Source organism: Aythya marila, assembly GCF_965140915.1.
Source record: "Aythya marila genome assembly, chromosome: 3".
NCBI classification, from domain to species: domain Eukaryota; kingdom Metazoa; phylum Chordata; class Aves; order Anseriformes; family Anatidae; genus Aythya; species Aythya marila.
The window spans coordinates 27847680-27870371 of record NC_139044.1 but is presented as its reverse complement, the minus strand read 5'-3'; the positions used below and the strand labels follow the sequence as shown (position 1 = coordinate 27870371).

Genomic DNA, 22692 nt, shown 5'->3' with positions numbered 1-22692 from the left:
ACGTACATTATCTCATTAATTAGCACAGTTCTCCTCATTAACGCATGGATTGAAAACAGCAACACATTCAAAGGAGTAATGCTTTGTTTCCAGCCTTTCATTTCCAAGGTTAGATGATACCTGGAAAAAAATTGGAAATGTAGCCAGGTAGCATGAAATGTAACTGTAGTGACCTGTTTCTTACTTAAAGTCCTGTGTTGCAAGTTTGGTGCCTTACTATATCTTTTTTTTTCCTGATGTCTGAACTTCTGGAATCATTCATTCAAGATAAATTTGTAATTTTCATAATAATAATAATGAAAGTAAATATTTATCACTGGCAATTACAGCTTAAAATTGAGAGTCAAATATTTCTTAGAAGGTCAGAAATAAGAGGTTAAATAAAAAATATTTTAGTTCCTGAAGTATCCTGTAATTCTAAAGTTGTGATTCCTATTCAGACATTATGGGAATTCATGGTACTGATGATCACATGAATGTTTAATGGGAGATAGCTGCCCTCTAGTCTGCTTTACTGTCACTTCTCTTGCCCACTTACTGTGACAACTAGAAAGAGATTGGGTTACTTTAAATTACCTTCAGCAATAATTAATTCAGATTAATCACCTAATCTTACAAACACTGGAGCACTGAAAGAAAAATAATGATGTGAGAAATCCCATGAACTCATCTAATATTAAATATATTCTGTGCTTAGTGCTGCAAACATACTGATGGGGCTGATTCAGACATTTTTACTCATGTGATGGAGCCAACAGCTTTTCCCCCTAAAAGTAGGTCCTTTGATTTCAGCAGACTTTAATCCTTAAGAAAACCATGCAATTCAAAGTGGCAGGCTCAAAGTCACATATAAGTAGAATTGAACATAGCTTCAGCATACTTCAGGTCTCTGTTTCTTTCCTCACTCCTTAATATTTTCCACGGTCCTCTCATTGGCGTCTGTTCCATGTGGTAAACCACTGCAGGCTTTGTGCTCAGAGCATTGCACAGGGCAAGGGAAAAGAGTTTGCTTTTCAGGTTGGGCATATAGTTGGGTTTTATACCTCAGAGGTCATTATAATATGTAGCAGGTTAGAGTTGCAGCATAGACATTTAAAAATGGTTTTAGGAGCATATAGTGCTTGAAAAAATAGCAATTACATGATTCTAAAAAGGGAGGTAAATAAGCAAAGAGAATAAAACATGGGGATGTTCCCTACACCTGTTTTTCTGGAATATATGTTAATTAAGGTCTGGAATAGTGGGACAGTAAGACTGTCTATCATTGACTTTAAGCCTTAATGATATGTTTAATTATGTCCCTTTGTAGCTTTGATAGCTGAGACCCTGAAATGTGAAGTTTCTTTTCTTTAATGTCTGTAACTTCTGTACTTCTAAACAGTGTTTTTTGTTGTTGTGTCTGTAAATCTCTAGGTGCTGAAGTGCTGTATATGAACATGTCAGCATATAATGAAGGTCGCCTTCAGTCATCTTTCTGGATTGTTGATAAACAACATGTGTACATTGGGAGTGCCAGCCTAGACTGGAGATCACTGGGACAGGTAATTTAATTGAAAAAGTGCTCCTATACCCTTTGAGCATATAATAAGGAAAAAAGTATTGTTTTGAAGCCAACAAGTGGAGATGTAGAGCTTTCTTTTCCTGATAGTTTGCTGGCAGAGGAACTGCCAGAGTTTTGATGACTCTTCTGTTTTGTCACAAGTGTATTGCTATAAATGTTATTTCTTTTTGTTGAAATACCTATTCTCAACGATTATGCTTTGCATTAATTTTATTTAAAAAAAAAAAAAGTTATTGTCTTTATTGATTTCATTGATGATTTTGTTGTTTCAAGGTTGTAAGTTCTGGTTTTCTTATTTTAAAAACATAATGGTAATTTTGAGCAAACGTGTTGGGAAACAAACTGCTACAGAAACTCCCTGATAGTGTTGTGAGAATGACCAAGTCCCTCTCGTCTGCCATTTAAATGAGAAAAAGCAAAATTCAGAAGGAATTACAAGTGGATAGCACATAATATCCTGAAATACCCACCACAGCTGGGGAGGGATAGATTTATGGGCACAGAAAGTCAATAGCATAAGGCTATTGAAGATTGTACCTATTAAAATTCTGTATTTTAATTCTGTCATAAGCAAGAGTTGAGGGATGTACTCTTACCAACCATCAGTGCTGAGGACTCTCTACAGTCTGATGCCATTTTGAAGAAGTAATTAATCCATAATGCAGCTTATTTGTCTTTTTATCTTTTCTTCCCCCAGCAGTCTCAGGATTGTTAAAGGCTGTAATAGTCAGTGGTATGGAGCAAAAATGACCACGTGAGACTACTGTTCAGGGCATGTCTATTCAGGGCATGGAGCCTGTACTTTTAGAGTTCATTAATTGTAATGCACAATGTAAGGTAAAGGGAGCAGTCCTAGTTTGGTAGTTATTAATTGCTATTAAAAAAACATTCTTTCTAAATATGAGCAGAATGTCAGAAACTCATGAATAATTTTGAATGTCCTTTGTAATGACTTTGTGGAGAAGCAGGTGTGTGTTGTGTTGGAGTTTTAAAGATTTCATTATAGGATTGGTCTTCTCATGATGAAGTAAATCTTAACTTATGTAGCATGCCTGCATTGAACTTTGATGCTAATTTTGTGTTTCAAATGTGATTCCTCACTGTTAATTTTATCATTTTATTTTTTGTATGCATTTGGATTTTTTTTGTCTTACTGTCATTTACTGGTATGTATTTTATGTGGTGATAAAATGAAGCCCAGAGGAATATTTGTACAGAGAAAAAAAGAAATGTCTCTCACGAGTTGCAGTAAAAGAGAATCTGCTTTCAATTAGTTGAGAGATGCACATTGGGGTTTCAGAAGAGCCTGAGGATATTAGATGCTTGGCCCTTGTTGACATCTGATAAAAGTATCCAATTCCCTTGCCCCAGAGTTATAGGTTAATAAATCAGGGCAACTGTCAAAGAGATCTCATATGCAGTCCTAAAATAATAATCTGTCTTGGGCTTTTCACGTAAGAGGCAAAACAAGCACAGAACCCTGTCATTTTATTCTGAGTACTTTCCTGAAGGAAAATGCTTCGGCACACGCGTAGGACCTAATGATGCAAAGAGCTGAGTCCTTACTGGGGAAACACATGGAAACACAGCTCCCATGGGTTTTCATTATCAGATAATGTGTAGCTGCACCTGAGGGTCAGGCCCCCCTTAAAGAGTATGTCCCGAGCGGAGCTGGGGAGTAGAGGAGCAGGGAGAGCCAGGCCTGTCCAGGCCCATGCACTCGCACTGCCTGCAGTAGTGGGGTAGGGCTTCTGCAGTTCTGCAACAACAGCAGAAAACTTGCTCAAGTTGTCACTACACATTTTCTGTTGCATCCTGGCTTTACCTACAGGGAAGGGACTGTGAAAAGGCAGACTGGGCTGTTGATTAGTCACATATGGTCTCTTTAAAAACTCATCTGATTTTTAGAGTAACAGAACGGTGGTTACTGAATCAGCAAACCACCAGGGCCAGTTTTGCTAGATCCTGACAGCAAATCACAGGATAAAGTAGGTCTCTGCTATTCTAGAAAGACGTGGTTCTTCGGCCTATCAAGCAAGCAGTTATCTTCTCACTCAAACAAGCTATCCAGTGTGAGTCAGTCACCTTGTAGCTAGCAGGGGCTCATTATTCAGCAGCTCAGTTGAAGTGTAAATTGTTTGAGCACATTCAGACTGACATCTAATAATACCTGAAATGCAATGAAAATCTTAAGATTTAGCTGTATATGGTTGTCATATCTTTTCACATACCTCCCCCTGTATTTTCTGCATGCATGTTTACAGCTTCCTTCCTCCTGAACCTTTGCATGCGCTCAAGCCAGTACACTGCATTATTCATATAGGAGCACCATTCCACTGGTGCAGCAGTTGTGCTAAAGATGCAGCAGGTTTTTACAGTATTTCCAGAGCTTGCTTTTGATACTGTACAAATATAGGCAGGTGGCTGTTAGTTTTGCTTGCCTAACCTGTGCAAATGCATAAATGCATCTCCAATTCTATTAGCATGAGGCTGGAACAATGCTCTACAGGTCTTTTTGTTCATCTTGCTATATAATTTAAAAAAAAAAAAAAAAAAAAGGATGCAAACCTCAGCCATTGGTTTGGAATGTAAAAGCTGTGCAGCTGGTAATTAGTTTGAGTGTATGTGTTGATAAATGAATATTAGCAGAATCTACCTTTATTTAGTAACCAAGTTTTAATTAGTGACAGTCTAGTTCTAAGGGAAAGCATTTGTGGAAAAAATAACAGGCACACAGTGCAACTATAAACTGTGTGGGGATTGTAAACTGATTGGGGATTATAAACTGTTGGGGATTGGACTAGATGATCTTTCAAGGTCCCTTCCAATCCCTAACATTCGGTGATTCTGTGTGGTAGGCTGCACATTTAGTTTATTCTTTCTACAGATTCATGTTTTCTTTTCCAGGTGTACAAACTAAGTGAGAATAAAAATACTGTTTTTCCATATTTATTTACAGACTTGACACAAAGGAGCATATTCACACTCAGAACTGTGTAGGTAAAGACTAACAAGAGATACAATGTGATGAGCAGGCAAAACCTTTTGTGTATATTTGGGGTACATTTGGAAGCTAACCCTTTTAATGTGATACTTGTGACCATACCTGCATGTAACATACTTCTTTCTCCAAGAAAAAATAATTCCTGAGAAATTAAACTTTTTTTCCAGCTATTTGTGTCTTTACCTAGTTAGTTATATACAGACTTTTTCACTGCTCTGTCCTGCACACCTTAAACATCAATAAATAATCTTGCCTTTAGCATAGAAGAAGGTGATGTTTATTGCAGGTTTATATACATGGAACTGTAAGAAGCAGAAACTATTCTAGTTTTCAGAAATTATTATTTTCTTGGGCGTCTGAGTCTAAACTGAAATAATAATTTAACTTCTAACAGCTTCTCTGAAAAAACAGCATGAGGATTCATATGCACAAAGGTGTCAGATTTGCTTTTATAATATTTGTGGAGAATTCTCTGCATCTATAAGCTGGACACTAGAAATCAATCTCTTATGTGGCTTAGTGTGTTTTGTTGCAATTTTCTTGACTTGCCATCACTGACAAGAAACAGTGCTAATATTGTCTCTAAAAGTAGTTTTTCTGCATTAGGAAGAGAGATTTTCATATGTTGTGTACATTACCTAGGAAATAACATTTATAGTTAGATATATACTTGTGCCTTTGCTGTCAAAATTTTAATATTTGCCAGAGTCTGAGCTTTGACATTATGGACAGGACTGATAGTGCAGTCTATTGCTAAATTTGCTCAGCATTTCCCATGTAAAATTGTGTTTCAAGTGGGTTGCAAGTTTTCCAAAACACTAATTATTTTGGCTGAGATCTATGCCAGCTATCTGCTTTTGTCTGAAATTAAACCCTGAAGGCAAGTGAATATGACTGTAGAGCCTCCCTGGAAAAATGAGTTTTTAAAAAGTAAGGCTTTTTCACTCAGAGTGGGCTATTCTGATCTTTTCTTTGAATAGGTCTAGATTTTGTCAGGGATACATTTTTAACTGTTCCTATCAATATATGCCAAATACAACCATAATCCACTGAAAATTTGCAATTCATGCATACGTAAAAGTAATTCTTAAGGAAGTCCTTTTCTGTCTGTCACATTTCATTCCTTGAGCTTTTGTGTGGTGATGGACCTCATCTAGGGGACCCAGGTAGTTGCGGAGCACCACTGAAATTCAGACAGGTGTTACAGGATCTGGGCCCAGAAGTCTAATGGGAGTTGATTGGTCCAACAAAGAGGAGGATGGGAGGTTGAGTGGTAAATGAGGCTGATCTGGACCCAGAGGGAAATGGTTGCTTGTATTGAAACTGCAAAGAAACACTAGCAAGAATGAAAGACAGTTAGTGGAGAGGATGAGGAACCAGCAGGAGGCTGTGACGGAGAGATAATGAGGCTGGGGAGGTGTCGGAAGGAAGGAAGATGCTGAATAACAATGATCCCAGGGAAAACTGAAATTAGCTAAAGGAGGAAGCCAGGCAGGTTAAATTGCAGGACAGGTTTGTTGAAATGGGAAGATGGAGACTACACAGGTGTTGAGAAAGTTGCAAAATCAGTTAGGAGGAGAGAAATTGTATGATGTGCCAGGAAAATAAAGCTGAGGGCTGTTGAGCAGACAAGGGACAAGAGGCTGGGAGCTGGGCCTGAGAAATGAGTTTCAGTCAAGAGACTGAGTCAGAGGCTGGGGGTGCAGCATGGAGGTTAAGGTGGATAAGAACTGGGAACCCAGGGGTGAGAAACACCCTTCCTCTCCCTCTTCTGTTTGAAGCTCTGGCTTTGCAGCATCAACACTTACTGAACATGTAATTTTGTTTAGTTGCTTTCATGATTATTTTATTTTATTTATTTTATTTTTGCTGCTCTGAAGAGTTGTTTCTGGACAGGGATATAAATTGCTACACTAATAGTGATGGTTTCCTTAAAAGTTTACCAGTCTCCTTTTATAGTAGTGGCTTTCAGATTTTTGTTCTTAATAATTTTTTTTTCTTTGTTTTCTTAGGACCAGGGCAGCCATGATCTTTACTGCTCTCCTAGAGAGGTATCACTTTCCTAGATATAGTAACAATGTGTAAAATTGCATCAGTGAAATAATCTTTCCACTGATCTAGTTTTTTTTCTGGTAAATTTTGTAAACTGATAAAATGGTGCAAAAACTGTATAAATAAGTCTTTCATCAAGCTGGTGAACCTGAAAGAATTATAGGAAGGCTTGTAGTACCATTTTCCCTGCAAAATGTGATATAGGGGAGTGCTAACAGAGGGAAATGGTAAAGGTAAAATTTTCAATCTCACTTTGAGCTTTTTATCTCATTTGAGAGATCTGGGTGATCCTCTGTACAACTTCTGCGTTCTGCTTTCACTGACACTCAGTCAGTGGTTGCCGCAATTGATGAAGTATCTTCGCAACGTTCCCAGGCTCTTGCCTAAGATGTTTTGTGACCATTGAACAAGCCAGGCAGCATCGTTGGGCTAGAGTTGGGCAGTGTATTTTAGTATATATTTACGTTAATGACCTGTTGAAATCTGTTGTTAGTCAGCAAAATACACACGTGCATTCTAAAATGTTTGATTGAGAAAGGATTCATTCAATGCTACCTGAAATTCTATACATCTACTGATTAACTGCTGCCTGTGGTTTACACTAGTAAAAACAAAGGCGATGTGGTGCTGTATTCTAGTCTCTAGTTACTTGACCAGGTAGCTTATTAATGCAACTAAAATAAACTAAAATAAATTATCAACCATAATATTAATGAAGAGCAAGAACTAACAAAAAAAGAATTATGTTTCATTTGCTTCATGACCGCCTCAAATAGTTTCAGTGAAGTTTGAAAATGCTTTTTTGCTCCTTAATTCTCTTAAGGAACATGAGGTTTGTAGTACAAACAGAACCTCTAATCAGCCCAAAATACACTTCTGCAGCTCTTCATTGCTAACAACATTTTTGGAAAAGCTTTATTATTCACACATGAATAATTGAATCCAGTGGGCAAACAACCGTAGTGGATTAGCTCAACCATTTCAGAAAAATATGTTTATGTGCAATAATCAGCCCTTGGAAAATTCTATTATGGGACATCATTGAAACAAGTAAAAATTAATCCGATTATCTTCGCTGGAAGTGGAATCAAGCCAATATTGACTACTGTTGTGTCATAGTCTAGAAAATAGCTTAAATTGTCAGTGCTAGCAAGTGACATGTAAATGGATATATGTGTGAGGTAGTTAGCGTCCAAATTTTGAGCTCTGAAGATGCCTGCTGGTTGCTCTCTTTAACTGGTCTACGTGGTCTACAGGGCTGGTTATGAACACCTGGACTAAATGGAAGTGGCACATCCAGAGTCCTCCAGTTACTGGAGATGAAGTCAGAAACACAAACTGGGAGTCTGCTCACATGTTGTGCATCTGCACACAAACTGCCTAGATTGAGGAAAAAAAGTGAGTCTTAGTGTGCCAGAAAAAGAAGGAGTGCTGGGAAGAAATGTTCTCAGGGAAGAAAAAAAAAAAAAAAAGTAGTGAAGAAGTAGACCTGAAAATAGGTGAGGTTCCTGGCTGGAGGAAAGTTCCTAGAAGAGGTGCAAGATCCTGGAGATCAAAGAGCTATGAGGAGATGGAGACCAGGGGAAAGGTGATGGTCGAGATGAGCAATGGTGAGCAACCACACAGCAGGGATGGACCCAACTTTCTGTGCTGCCATCCCAGGCCAGCAGCCACCTCCCTGCAGGGAGGTAGCATGGAGTGGAGAGCAAAGGAGTGTGCTTGCAAAATAATCAAGTAGTTAGAAAAATGTCATCTGATTGGTTCCTAAATGAACCCCAGTATCCAGATCTTCTGCAAGTAGTCATTTGCTCTATCTTGCTTCTGACATCTTGAAAGGATTATCCCCCAAAATCCTACATTGTGACTCAACTGATGGTGAGGAAAAGTTCCTAAGCAGGGACATACTTTTCTCTCTTACAGTTAGCTGTGTAAGAACTGCTAGCAGAGGATTTATTTTTTTTCAGTTGCCTCTTAAATCAGTATATTTTTTAGATTCTTCACTCTTCTGATTGTTCTAAATTCAGACCAAATTAGGCTGAATGGCTTTAGAACATAATTTTTAATGGGAAAACAAAAAAAAGCAAGTGTGAATTTGCTTTCATTTTCCCTGTTTACTTTGTGTCTATTGCATTCCTTGTGTGATTTCTTTCACCAACGCAAAGTACGATTTCAGAAAGGCATTTGATTTTTCTTTACCTTAAAAAAACATACAAGACAAACCAACTGAACAACATAATGACAAAAAAAAAAAAAAAAAAAAAAAAAAACTCTGAAGGAGGACTGAGAAAATAATACCTGATGTCATCACCACCGTATTTATTCAGGAAGACATTAATTCTTGGTAAATTAGGCTCGGTCTCATGTGTAAAAGTTATCTGACTTTGCTTCTTACATGAAGTTATTTCAGGCGGCGTTTTGAATAGTAAAGTTTATCTAATCATCTGTGCTGCAGAGGATCAATTATTTGTTCTTGCTGACTCCCAACAGTGCCTTGCAATGCTTTCAAAAGTGACAGCTACCAGGCAGGACTATGAAACAGCAGCATTTCCTTTTCAGGCAGCTTCCTCTCCGTGTTTCTCTTAATCCCTTGAGGTTATAAATCAGAAACTAGTGATTGTATCTACATAATCTAAGCTAATTGGAAAATTAGATAAACTGTACCAACACTATCAGTTTAGAAACAGTGACCTGTTTTATCTGAGGAGTTAGGTTTTTACCTGATGCACCTGAGACGTTAGATATACTAGAAGGCCAAAATAGATTACAGGTAAACTGACTTCTAAAGTACACCAGAGTTGTAACAAGTATGAATTATCAATTGCATTTAAATAATTACAGATAAGCTGCCTGTTCATTTATTCTGCTAATTATTCAATCAAATCAACAGTGAAATTAGCTGTATGAGATGTCAGAGAGCTATGACTATTATGCTGAAAAGGTTTATTAAGCATCTGAAGATAGAATAGATAAGTAAAATTATACTTTTTATTGGTAAACGTGAATAGGCTACATTATGTGTACTTACAATGAAAGTATATCGGATTCTATTTTTTTTCTGAAATTAAGAACGCTACAGTTATTCAGGAGAAACAAACCAGACAAAAGATACACTTTTTGTGCATGTTAACTGAAAATCAAAGAATCACAGAACGGTTTGGGTTGGAAGGGACCTTAATGATCATCCAGTTCCACCCCCCTGCCATGGGCAGGGACACCTCCCACTAGACCAGGTTGCCCAAAGCCCCATCCAGCCTGGCCTTGAGCACCTCCAGGGATGGGGCACCTGTGCCAGTGCCTCACCACCCTCACAGTGAAGAATTTCTTCTTCATACCTAATCTAAACCTACCTTCTTTTAGTTTAAAGCTATTCCCCCTTGTCTATCCCTATACTACCTGACAGAGTCCCTCCCCAGCTTTCCTGCAGGCCGCCTTCAGGTACTGGAAGGCCGCAATGAAGTCTCGCCTGAGCTTTCTCTTCTTCAGGCTGAACAGCCCCAAGTCCCTCAGCCTGTCTTCATAGGAGAGGTGCCCCAGTCCTCTGCTATTCCTCATGGCCCTCTTCTGGACTCTCGCCAACAGGTCCCTGTCCTCGTGCTGGGGCCCTGGAGCTGCACGCAGTGCTCCAGGCTCCATCACAAAGGGAATTTTGGAGGCAATTGGTGCTGTGGGAATTTTGGAGGAGCAATCCTCTGATTGCTCAGGGGTTAAAATCATTGGGATGCAATCTATTTAGTTCTTTACTCAAAAGTCTTGTTCTAGGTATATGTGGAGGACTATTCCTGTCAGCTCAAGGGCAGCCCTTGGGAGGTAATGCCACTCATCCTCACAGATGATTCCTCCTCCTTCTCTTGGCCTCCATTTCAGGGGATACAGATCCAAACCATAACTTTCCCACAATTGATAAGGCTCTTGAATGCTGCTGGGAGCATTTTATTTTCATTTTCCCTCTCAGGTAAAGGGCGATGATCATTTCCTCAAACTGTGTCTTTAAAAACTGTAGTTTCTAATTATTTACGTGACCTAAATTATCCTCCCATAAGAACACTGTGTAGTAAGTACTGGACTTCTATACGCTTTAAAGTACATCATGATGATCTCATTTGTTTTCAAAAAATCTTGCTATAGTAGAGTTGCCTCTCCAATCTGATGGCTGAGGCAGGATCTGTACATTTGCAATTTCTGTTAATGACAGTTGCATCTTATCTTTACAGAACTGCGCAGCGCAAAAAGCATGCTATAATCAGTCAGTCATTTTTTTGAACTTTTATCTAAATGAGTCTCTTGAAGCTATGTAATGGTGCATCTGGTCCTTTTGAGATAAGATGCTTTGTCTGACATTTAGTGGAATTGCATCTTTTCACTCAAGCAAACATTATATTGAGAGTTTCCTCTGATAGAATGCTGCTCTTGTATGAGCTACAGTTCTGTCCCTAATGTGCACTTCAGACCATTGTCAATCCTAACTGTCTTCTAATAATTTGCTTAATTTTCTTACTGTCCCCATGGTGTTCAGTATCATATCGCTATTAGTAAATTGAGCACAGTCTCAAGAGTTGAATAACTTGAAACACGGCTCCTACAGCTTCATCATCCAGCGGGGTTCAAGCAAGCTCAGACAGATAAATGTTGTACTGAAAGTACACGCAGCAGAATACCTGTATATTCCATCTGAATTCATATTTCTGTCTTAAATATTATCCCTTGTATTTAACAGAGAATATCTGCTTCCCAAAAGTTTGGGTATGTTATTAGCTGTGTGATCCAATCCTGAAAATACTCATGCTGCTAATCCAGTTGACTTCAATGGGATTATTTCCAAAACTAGCTAATATTATAAAAGTAAGATAAAAACACAACCTAGATCTATAAGCACAGGTGGATGAGTCAACATGTGAAAAAAATGTGTCTCAGTAGATATTACAGAGCTGTATTGACAATTAAATTCCTTTTTTGTTTTTACATCTCACACTACAGAAAGCCAGTTGAATTGTCAAAGCTCTGCTGTGAAGTTATTACAGCTTGTCTTCCAAAAGACAGACTGAAATATATTTACTGTTTTTTTGCTAAGAGCTTTTGGCCAGGGTCTCCCTTTTTAATCAAATCTAGAATAGTTTGATGACCAGTCTATTTCTCCATGGTAGCAACTTTCCCTTTGTCTTTTTTTTTTTATTTTTTTTTCCTTCTTTTCCTCTGGGTGGGGATGCAGCAAGGGACATACTGCCCTTGAAACGTGCAGAACTCACGGTGTGTATTTATAATGGTGCAGGGTTTGTATTTTTGGAAGCCTGGTGTTTTGGTTTAACTGAGACAGACCCGTTTTGTTTTGGTTTTACATCCAGTAGATCAGGACAGTCAGCCCTGCCCATTAGGCTTACTATGCTTGAAATTTATTACCCGGCCATCCAGTATTTACAAATGAACCTCAGCGAAGCAAATGGGCTGTTTTGTCTCTCACTAGCATTATGTGCAATGCAAACAGAAGGCTGGTTAAAGCAGGACAGGAATATGGGTAATGTGGCTGCTGCGCTGTGTTTTGTGAGCGTTTCTGTTGCTGCCTGGCAGTGCTCTTGTTCCTCCTTACTTCTGCAGGTTTCTGGTTTTGTGATAGAGTGCAAACAGCCTGGAGCTGTATATTCTCCTTGCCCTTCAAGCCAAAAAGTCTTCCCATGCTCTGCCGGCTTTGATAGTTCTTCTAGATCCCCAGCTGCGAGGTGATAGGAAGGCGTTACCCCGAGTGCTGCAGCATTCCCATTAGCATAGTTCTCCTTATGTCGTGCTCTATTCCCACATGTCATATGCATTGTGTCTTTGCATTTAGTGTCAGACAGGGCAAACCCCAGCTTGCTGCATATTTTTATTTGATTTCTGTTAACTGTAGGAGCGTGCTCATCACTCTCTCTGGCCTTTTAAATTAGATACCTATTTTTTTCTCATTTTTATTTGTTGTGAAAGTTCAGTAGAACAGGTTTACCTACCATTGGAGTAATCAGTAATAAATTGGATAAATCAGTGAAAATTAAGCCTACAGAACGTGATGAAACATCCACTTTGAACAGTTAGTCATTTCTTTACAAAACTTTGTGGGATACTCATGTAGTTGGAGCTCCGAAGTCCAAAGAAAAACGTTTTTCTTCAGTAAAAAATAACCTCATAATTGCTTGCTTGCTTTTTAATACTTGCCATGTCATTACTACATTTTAAAACAACTAAGAGTCAAAGAAGATTTTACAAAGAGAGTGTCTCTGGCTCTGGTTTGTGTGTGGTCCCTCAGATACCTGACAAATAATATCAGTGCATTAGGATTATAGGGCTCGAGAGCTTTGGGTAGGTTCTAGAAGCCTGCAGGGAACTGCAGGCAAGCAGGATCTCAGCGCCATACACTGTATGCCATCATAGAGAAGACAGAAAAATCATCGAGACAACTATGCTGCTGGCAGCTTTAAGGTCCACTGCTGCTGTCCTGAAGAAAACAGGCAGGCAGAGTGGTGAACTGACAGTACTGCTGAGATGTGCTGCAGGAGTCAAAGCTTAAGAGATAAAACTCTTAAGCCTAAGGGTTAAACTATTAAGCCTAAGGGTTAAACTATTGAGAAGAGGCAAAAAATAAAAGGCATTGGTCACTGTGGTGAGAGTTGTTTCCAGCAAGTCTCTGTAAGGCCTGTCTGCAGTGAACAGTAAAGCAGATGGCCCCAAACTGGGCTCGACTTGAGTTCGTAGGCCCTGCAACCAAGCACGTTTACAAGTGCAAATCCTGTCATTTCATCCACGTTAAGAAACCCTGAGACATGCTGAGAAGGTAAGGTGTATTCCTGCAGGCACTGTGCTAGAGAGGAGCTGTGCAGTGTCTGTGCTGGCGCAGCTTGCCGGCTGCCTGCACAAAGTGGGGCAGCGCCTGCCTGAGCACCTCTGCTCTCCAGTCTGAACCAAACTGCACGGGCAGAGCAAATGTGTTTGTGCTGTGTGTCTGCGCTGGGCTGGCTCGTGCGAAGCTACAGCTGGAGTTCAGCATCCAAGGGGTAAATATCTCCAGAGTCACAGCTCTAAAGACCGATGAGGTCTGCAGCCACGTTGTCTGTTCTAGACAACTGACAGACCCTACACTCAGATCCAGTGGTCGCAGCACCAAGCTCAACAGCCAGTGGTACAGTCTGAAATAAGTAGACTTATGTGGATAGAAGAAAGGCTGTAAATTCCCTGCTTTCCCAAGGATGTGATTGATGTTGTGCTGAAAGAGAACTTGTTCATTAAAACCCAGCTGAATCTCTGCGGGGGGGAGCTAATGCACCACAGCCTGTTCTGTCATCTCCCACAAGAACTTGCTGGCAACTAATCTTGGTCAGTAATGTTAATGAATGGAGGCGGATTCCTCTCAGAGGGATTAGTTATTAGCATACCCCATCAGATCAGCCTCGTTCAAGTAAACAATTAAAATAACAACGTTAAAATAATCATGAATGTATATTCCCGGTATGTCGGTGGTTCCACCCACACGTGTGTACTTCGGTATTGCACAGAGCTCTCTTCTAGACAAACACCTTCATGCACAGCTGCCTCAACCCCTAAAGGTTCCCCGGTGCAGCAGCCCAGCCACCTTGTTTTAACAGGGAGCCTTTCAGGTAAAACTGGGTTTAGTATTGTCCTGTGAAAAAGACATGGTAAATCAGGCTGAAATACAGGGCCATAGATCTCCAGGAGTACAGCGAGGAAGGACAACCATTTCAGTCATTCTGTGAAAGGAATAATGGCTCTGAAGTGCAGCGTAAAACCTCATCTTCCTCTATGCTACACAAATTGCAAGCAGAACCAAATAGATTGTGACAAAGCAGTCCATCCATATGAATGTGCGGAGTTAACAGCACCTCTAAACCTGTTCAGATTTTGATATTGTCTTCACAAACATTAAGGCAGAATTCGTAAGTCATCGTGCAGGCACCTTTCTTAACTTTGCGAAGTAAACAACACTCACCAAAGCAGTGAAATCATTCGTGTTTGCCTGGAACTGCTCTGTGGCAAACTGCATCACTGCTTGAGGGAGGTGCACGGGGTGGGCAGCACGGGCAAACAGAAGTGTGAGGAGTGTCTGCAGGAGGTTTCACAAGCCGTGAGAATTCCTCTATTGGGGAAATTTGTGTAATATAAAGATTTAATTATTTTTATTATCTTTTATTTTACTTTGTTATTTTAATGTATTTTATTTACTTTATACATTATTGCTTTAAATATATTTTAATGTTTTGTAATATAATTATTTAATTAGCATTTCTTTCAAATTTAATGGTATGGTACGTTTCTTTGGTAGCAAATCATTTTGTGTGTAGCTCTGCTGCATGGGTACAGCACATGTATATACCATGTATATACATCATAAACACACAAAATAGTTTTGTGATGTACATTCTGCTTATTAGTGTAGCATATTGGAAACATTTTTATCATCTTTGTGACTGGTATTTTATTACCTTTAAATCTATACGTGCCATAACAACTCAAATAGAAATGTGAGAAAAAAAAAATATATATACATGTATTTTCCAGTTTTCAGACTGTGAGTGGTGATGCAGAATTGGAATAACATATCTTCAGGTATCTTTTCAGGTATTTCCTTCCTCTTCCTATAAAGTGATTATTACCCAACATTGCAGGCAGCAATGGCATTAAGACAATGTTCTCACAATTGGTTTTTGTTTCTTCTTCATTCTGTTCAATGTTAACTCATGTAAGAGCTATTTAAGTAGATACTATGCTTTTATTAGCATATTTGATCTCTGACATCTTTGACACAGAATTTCTGCTTCTTGCACGTGGGCTGTTAAACAACTTTATTAAGAAAATACACTGTTACATATATAGGGTTACATCTGCCATGTTTGAGATAGGTCATGACCCGTTTTTTTCTCCTTAAACAGATTTATTTTCCCCCTTTCCATGATGATATAGACACAGCTTGCATTATTACTATTTGTTTATGTAGTGGCAGCCAGCTGATACCTCAGCTGAATCCAGTTAACCAAGTACCAGGAGGCTTTTCAGATGACCCAAAGGTAAGTGGAACACAGTGAAACTAAGGCAACGTGCATCAATGTGTTCTGCAGTTAGGGTCAGGAGACAGGAATATGATACATGAATTTAATTCCAAGTTTTCTTCCTAGGAGAATATAGCAGGCCCACATCTTTACAGCTGAGATTGCTTCCTTGTTGAAGCAACCAAAAATAGTAAACTGGCTACTAAAAAAAGAATATGAACAAAGAGCAAGCATGGATTTCTGAAACATTTTCATATCGGCTAGCCGTTATCCTGGGGCTGCCTGTGTAATATTTTGCTAAATTACCTGTCTAAACTGGTTGGATTTCTAACTTACCTCAAGGCCCTGTACACTTCATTTAATCAAGGTTCAAAAGTTAATTAGAGCCTTTGGCCCTCTGTTGACATCAAGGGAAGAGGTTTCTAAGTCTGATCAGGTAGCCCAGCAAGGCTGAACAGTTACAGCAGTAATTCATATGTAATGTCATCGTCCCAGTTTGTGTCCGCAGCACACCTGCCACCAATCTCTATTCAGTATGTAAGATGAAAACCCTGTGTGTGTGTCGGTGATGTTATAAATAATGCATCCAATTAGTCAACTATGTGCTGCTGCATTTCCCTGATGCCCGTGAATCTGAAAGCCCCAAAGAAACCGTGTGCTTTTAGAGAAAAGGTTTGAATAAATACTGCCTTTATTCTGAGGCCAGTCCTCTATGCTCTCCTCTCAGTGTTGTACAGCAGAAGACGTAGGGAGGCTGCCCCTTGCAGCACTGCTGAGGATGAGAACAAATACTAAGAGCTTGTGCTGTGGTTTCCAGCTGCGTGAGGAGGCTGCACGATAAGGGCTGACAGGAGGGCGATACAGGCTCTGATGCAGGAGAGATGGAAAGAGGCAGCGGGATGTATGCGCATGTGTGTAGTAAAGGAGATTCCAGGCTTTTCCAGAAGCTAGCAGGCTCCTTCAGAACACCTTTTAATTTTCTATGGTTCCAGTGAGGTAGCGAATTGTTGAATTTCATGAGTGACACCAGCACCAAAATGTGCTGCGGCTTGCCAGCGGTGAAATGAAGGCCAGCACAATGTGGTCCTTTTCTTCCTAGCCTGTGCTTTCCTTTAGTATAAGGAACAAAAACTGCATTTGAAAAGAGAATCAAATTAGAATTCACATTAATTAGATTTCCTACAGTAAAACAAGAAATAAATCAAATGTGATTCTGGCAAAATGGTTTCTTGCAGTTGCAAGTTTGGTTTTTCCCTGAAGAGACACTTGTGCTTGCTTTGAGGGGGTAATGAAACTGTAAACTGAAAAGTCATTTGAAAATGATAAATTAGGCTGTGATTATGCCAAGTGATATTAATTATGCTGATGGAGTACATAGCAAGAAATTTTTAACTGATTCAGTTCTGCCTTCTGGCTTTCTCTGACAAGTAGTGATGTGTCACACTTGGTTTGTTGGTGAGCATCATCAAAAGCAGCAGCAAAGCCCAAACTTCCACTCTTGGCACTGAGTTCTACGTATGCATCACCACACAGTGGTCCATGGTTTAAACAAATATTATTTATTCTATTTGTATGAATGCATATATTTTTGATGGATTTTCTTTATCCATGAGCAGATGGCTGACATAAAAATTGTGATGGTTGTGTTTTCTAATGTGGCAAGGACATGGGATTTCTCATTTTCTGCTCTGAAGCAGCGTTGCTATCTCTTCCCCACAAAGTTCTCTTTAAGAGAACTTTCATTTTAAAGAAAGCCCTCTTCATTGCATGCCTCGCTTTTTCTGCCTCTCTGTGGCAGTATCTTTCAGCAGAGATGAAATGCTGAACCGAGCAAAGTTTCCCTAAGATCAGGGTGCTGTGCCGAATAATGGAAGGGCCATCTATCGAATGTAAGGTGAAGTGGAAATTAGTAGAGCATCACTGTGCAATTCTGTGTTCTTGACCTGTGGGTGGACCAGAAAAAAAAAAAAAAAGGAACTGGACACAAAAATTAGCAGCTCTTGAATTATCTCCTATGCCTTATCGTAGCAACTTTTTAGCATTAGGAAATAAAAGTAAAAATAAGGTATGAAGTTGCAGTTTTCCGGTAACTTCCAATTGGCAAGACCTACAGACTGAAATCTACCAAATGGACTTGCTGAAGGTGAGAATTAAGAGACCAGTGAAGGGATAGAGGCTGCCAATTCAAATGCACGTTATCAGGGCACAGCTGGTCCATCTGTACGTCCCTTCCGTTCCTTTTGTGAGAGCATGTCACGGCTTTATACTGACATTCAGTGCAAATGCTCTGTGCCTTGTGTATCGAATGCATTCTCTCTCCTCGGTCACGCGTTGAGGTTTATTTTCAGCACAGTGACTTGAATGACAGTTTTCCATTTTCATTGATGGGATCAAGTTCCCAGCTCAGGCTGAGACTTTATTTTGATGTCAAGTGGAAGGGATCTTTTTTCTAGTTCAGTAGCAATCTGCCTGCCAATTATTTTCAAATCCCTTAGAACCCAGATGATGGAGAATTAACCTTTAGCCTTGGATGGTAACAGTGTTGGGGGTAGGCACTGGCTTGTCACTGGAGTGAGCAACTTCACTTGGAGAAAAGCCTGGACTAGGAGCAGCCCAGAATTGGGAAGTTCCCAGACTGGGCCATGGTATGGGTGCATGTGAAATTCTACCAGTTCAAAAAGCTGATTCAGTAAGAAATAAAACTTAAGAATTTTTTAGGCAGAATTCTTCTAATACTGAACCAGTATGTTAAAGCTGCCAAAGTGCAGAAATGACACACAGACACAAAAAGTCTCTGAAACGTTAACTTAATTTGTGTATGGGTACTGCAATAACCTTTATTTACATGACCATAATTGTTTTTCCCCAACATCCCTATTTCATGCAGGTGTGCAATGGGCTGTAGATACTGAATCAGCACCCTTAGTATTTCACTTTTTATAGTTGAACAGGTGGCTTTACTGCATGCTACTGAAACCTTCTGTAGAAAGGAGGGTTATTAATGCCTTCAGGGGGCTGGTTATATTGTCTTTCATATAGCTTGGTAATATTTTCTTCTTTACTGTGGTAGTCTTTAGGAAGTCATGAGCCTAGAAAGACTCTCCATGTGCAAAGATTTTTAAAATGTCCTTGTCAGTGCTGCAGTGGTAAAGCTCCCCCATTTGCTCTCCTAGTAAGAGCGTTAAACTTGGATAAACTTGCTATTGTCCAAATTTCAAGGGTGAGCTACACACTCTCGAATGTACTCTTGACTTTGTATGTCCTGTGTGATTCTATTACTGCTCATCAACTGTTTTTTTTTTAACCTACATTTGGACCTTGCAGAAACTTGAACGTCCTATTCTCAGTAATGTCTAAGTACAGTACCTGGGCAGAATACTAGACCGCGGCTCTATTTATGTTTTCTTATGATTCAATGTTTTAACTCGCTTAGGCCTGTAAACTGTTAACCTTTCCAAAGGTATTGTTGAGACTTTGTTGCTGTTGTTCTAAGTATTGTATTTTGGCAAAGAAACCACCCAGGAGAGCTAGTCTCAGAAGACGATGTGATACGTTTGAAGATTCTGGTGCCATCTATGCAATTGTGGGACACAGGCCAGGCACGAGAGAGAGCCAGGTACAGGTCTTACAAGGTGATTTTCTGGAGAATGGTTGAGTTAAATTCTAGGGATTTCAAAATGCCATTTATTCAGTGAAATTGCCTACAGAAAACAGGAACAATAGTATTATTGTAACAGTTAGTTTCAAAATTTAATGTTTGAATTCCTAAATCAAAAACACTACGAGGTTTTCAGAATAACAGGGAACTCAAGTAAGAAAAATAATTTTGCCCTAGACAATTTTTTTTACATCCACAGATGCTGTAAATTTAGATTTTACACTTACAGTCACCTTACGTGAGACAGAGTTTTACTCACCACTTGAGAATATAGTGCTTTACCATTTGTATTAATCTATTATTTCCCAACAGTAGCATAGGTCCCATGTTCTTATCAATGTGGAAGGAAAAAAATGGAAGCAGGACTGTGCTGGGTTTGGATTTCACTGAATTTTATCTTTTGTTTTTAACATAACAAAGCCGTGAAGCCTCGGCAGCGTATTACTAGCCAAGCACGGAGGGGAGTGTTTTGGCTCAGGATGCACAAGGATAGGTTACAATTTCTAGTGAAGTGTTAGCTGAGGTACGTGCTTTGCTATTCTGGTGAGCTCCAATACCTGCATCTGTTCTGTGAGAGAGGCAGGCTGTGCTGCAGCCTTCACAGCCTCTTCAGAGGCGGGTTGCGTTTTTGTTGTACATCATGATGGCAGCTACCCGAGTGGGGTCTGTTACACCTAATGAATTTGTGATGAGCACGGCTCCTGTAATCCTGTTACAGCCAAGTCTGCTACAACAGTCCCGTCAAACGCTACTACACACAAAATGCTTTTACCTTTCTCAAATCTCCTTGCCTCTCTCTCCCTTGGTGATGGTCGCTCCCCTCTCAGCACCCTCCCCCTCCAGCACCACTGCCAAGGTTCCCGTGCCAGTGTCGCCTGTGTCTGGCCATGTACCAACAGCAGATTTTGGCAGGAGGTGCCAAACAGCCACGTAGAAGGCAGCCTTAAGATGATGCTAGGTATGATCTGAAAAGATTTGCTCAGCATTAACTGCTACCAGATGAAAACAAGAGGAAGGTTTGCGGTAGGGGACAGGTGATGCTGGTAACACCAAGCAAAAAGGAATCGTGTGTTTGGAGCACAGGCTAACCACATGTTTATAGCATATTTTACAAAAAGATAGTGAGTGTACCCCTGAAAATGTATGTGGCCTGCTCTAAGGTAGTAATTAATGCATTGTCTATTATTTTTGTTTAGAAGCTATAGAAACTCTTAGGTCTTTTCAAACCTTAGTAATTGATATATCAGTACCGCATGCTTTTTGTTACTCTGTTAGCCTACAGTGTTGTGATTCTGGTTTTGCTCAGTCGTTCGTTTGGAAATTGGTCATTAAAAACCCCACAGGTCTAAAAGGATAATGAAATACATTTTCAAACATAGGCAAATGGCAGACAGGTGGCAAATGCACACACAGTCCTATATATAAAAGGTCTACTGAGTAAATTTAGTGTTCAGTAGACTACCTGTAGTTTAACCTAGTGTAGTTTCTCTAACATGGGCAATGGATGCCTGGCACCTGGAGGTTGACAGAGCTTTTGGGCAAATGGCAGTTAATGCCTCAGGAGAGCTGCACAGTGTTTTCATGATCAGGCTTGAGAGAGAGCAATCATTAAAAACATTTTTAGAAGAAAGAATTAGAATAATCTAGGAGTTTAGAATAAGGAATTTTCTGAAGCCTCCTGCTACATTTACCACAACACAGATATTTCAAGCTGTGAACCAGATTGTGCCACTCTTATGTAGGTCAGATAGTACCTTGCCTACACAGTGGGGTTGTTTCCTAGAGTGTATCCCAAGGTAAATATAGAACACACTGTCTGGTCTGTGCAGTGCAGGCTAAGGACATAATGTGCCACCCTGACCCATGATCCAAATTTATTTGCAAAGTCTTACTGTTTCTCAGTTTATGGAACTTAGCGTGATGGGTCCACACCTGTATTGCTTTAGATTCTATCCCCTTGCTTTTCTCATTTTGTATGTGACACCTACAAATGTAAAAGAGGAAAGAATAAGTAGAAATTTCTGTTAGCGAAATCTTTTTGTCCAGTCCAGTAAGGCATTCATCCTCTTGTGATAAAAATAATTTTCCTAGCTAGGCCATATTTATTATTTTTTGTAGCATAACTGGTTTCTGTAGGTAGAGCATCATTGTATGGTGGGTGTAAGCCACTCTAATTTTTTCTTGAGTCCTTGTTAACCATTCACTCCTGGTAGTTTAAGAAAGCACTTACTGGCAAGAAAGACAAATGCTGGTTTGGTAGCCTTTAATAGCTGCTCTGCACACATGGAAATGGCATGGGGAAGAATGAGGAGCAACCTGCTCCAGTGTTTTTCATTCTTGGAGAAGAGCATTCGGCGATCTTAACAAAAAGGGAAAGAGAGGACTCAAAATTCCCTACCCAGGAAACCACTCCAGTCCTCAGATCCCAACACATACTCTGAAAATGTCACTCACAAGCAACTTTGTGACTTTCACATCCCTGTATTTCAGTTCCATTTTGAGGCAATCAAATTTGCGAGTATTTTCATTTCAGAATTATCTTCCTTAGACTAATTAAGGTTTTAATTTCTTGAGACCTTCTTCACTTTAATTTTTCACTGATGCTTTCATTACTGGGTAAGTTGCTTTTAAAACTCAAGATGAAGAAATACTTCCCTTGCTTTATGAGCTCTTTCCCTGGAGGATTTTACCATAGAATGTATCTCTGATGATGCTTAGCTACAGGTTTCAGTCACTGGAATTCAGTCAGGGACCGACACAAAGATTTTGATTCTTTCAATATAAGAAGAAAAAATTCTTCTTCTCCTCTGAGACTGTTTGGAAAAAAAAGAATAGTCTGTAATAACAGCAGCTCTCAAACTGAAGAGAAAATATCTTCCCTTATCTAGATGACATACCCCTTCGTACTAAATCTGTCACCACCACATCCTTGCAGCCCACTCTCTGAAGTGCCTCCAGGATGATAGGCTCTGTGATTAATTGGAAAAAGAGCAGTCTCTCCTCACCTCAGAGTATGGGAGTAAAAATAGGCTTGGTGTGGAAGACGCTCCTGAAGCAGCACATTTTTTTGGTTTCCAAACTGACTTAGGGTTGTTCCACGAGGGAGGAGGAGGCTGAAGTTTTGACGCATACAAATGTGCATTGTTTGTTCTGTTCTTATTTTGTGCTGTAAGGTGACTGGCACTTGAACCAGACTGTAACGAGCCAACAGACTGCCATCTAACCTGTTTTCCTAAGGAACTGAGCTCTGCACAGTACACATCTGAGTCGCTGTCTACCCTCTTCTGATAACTTTCAATCTATTTCCCAAGTTCTGGCAAATTTGAACTTGAGTCCATAAAAGCAGGCAGCTGTGTGGAAAGAGCAGCTGTTTTCCTGGAGAGGGAAAGGAGGA

The 22692-nt window shown here is 39.7% G+C and overlaps 1 protein-coding gene across 2 annotated transcripts in view; it reads left to right on the top strand.

The window, feature by feature from the left end:
- Positions 1–22692, top strand: part of PLD5 (phospholipase D family member 5) — a gene marked incomplete at both ends in the record, with an annotated part of 169719 nt that overhangs the window by 131414 nt on the left and 15613 nt on the right. For both annotated transcript variants that reach the window (XM_082756480.1, XM_082756481.1), the window contains one exon: positions 1414–1541. In XM_082756480.1, the coding sequence (XP_082612606.1) occupies positions 1414–1541 (128 nt within the window). The remainder of the gene's footprint in view (positions 1–1413; positions 1542–22692) is intronic.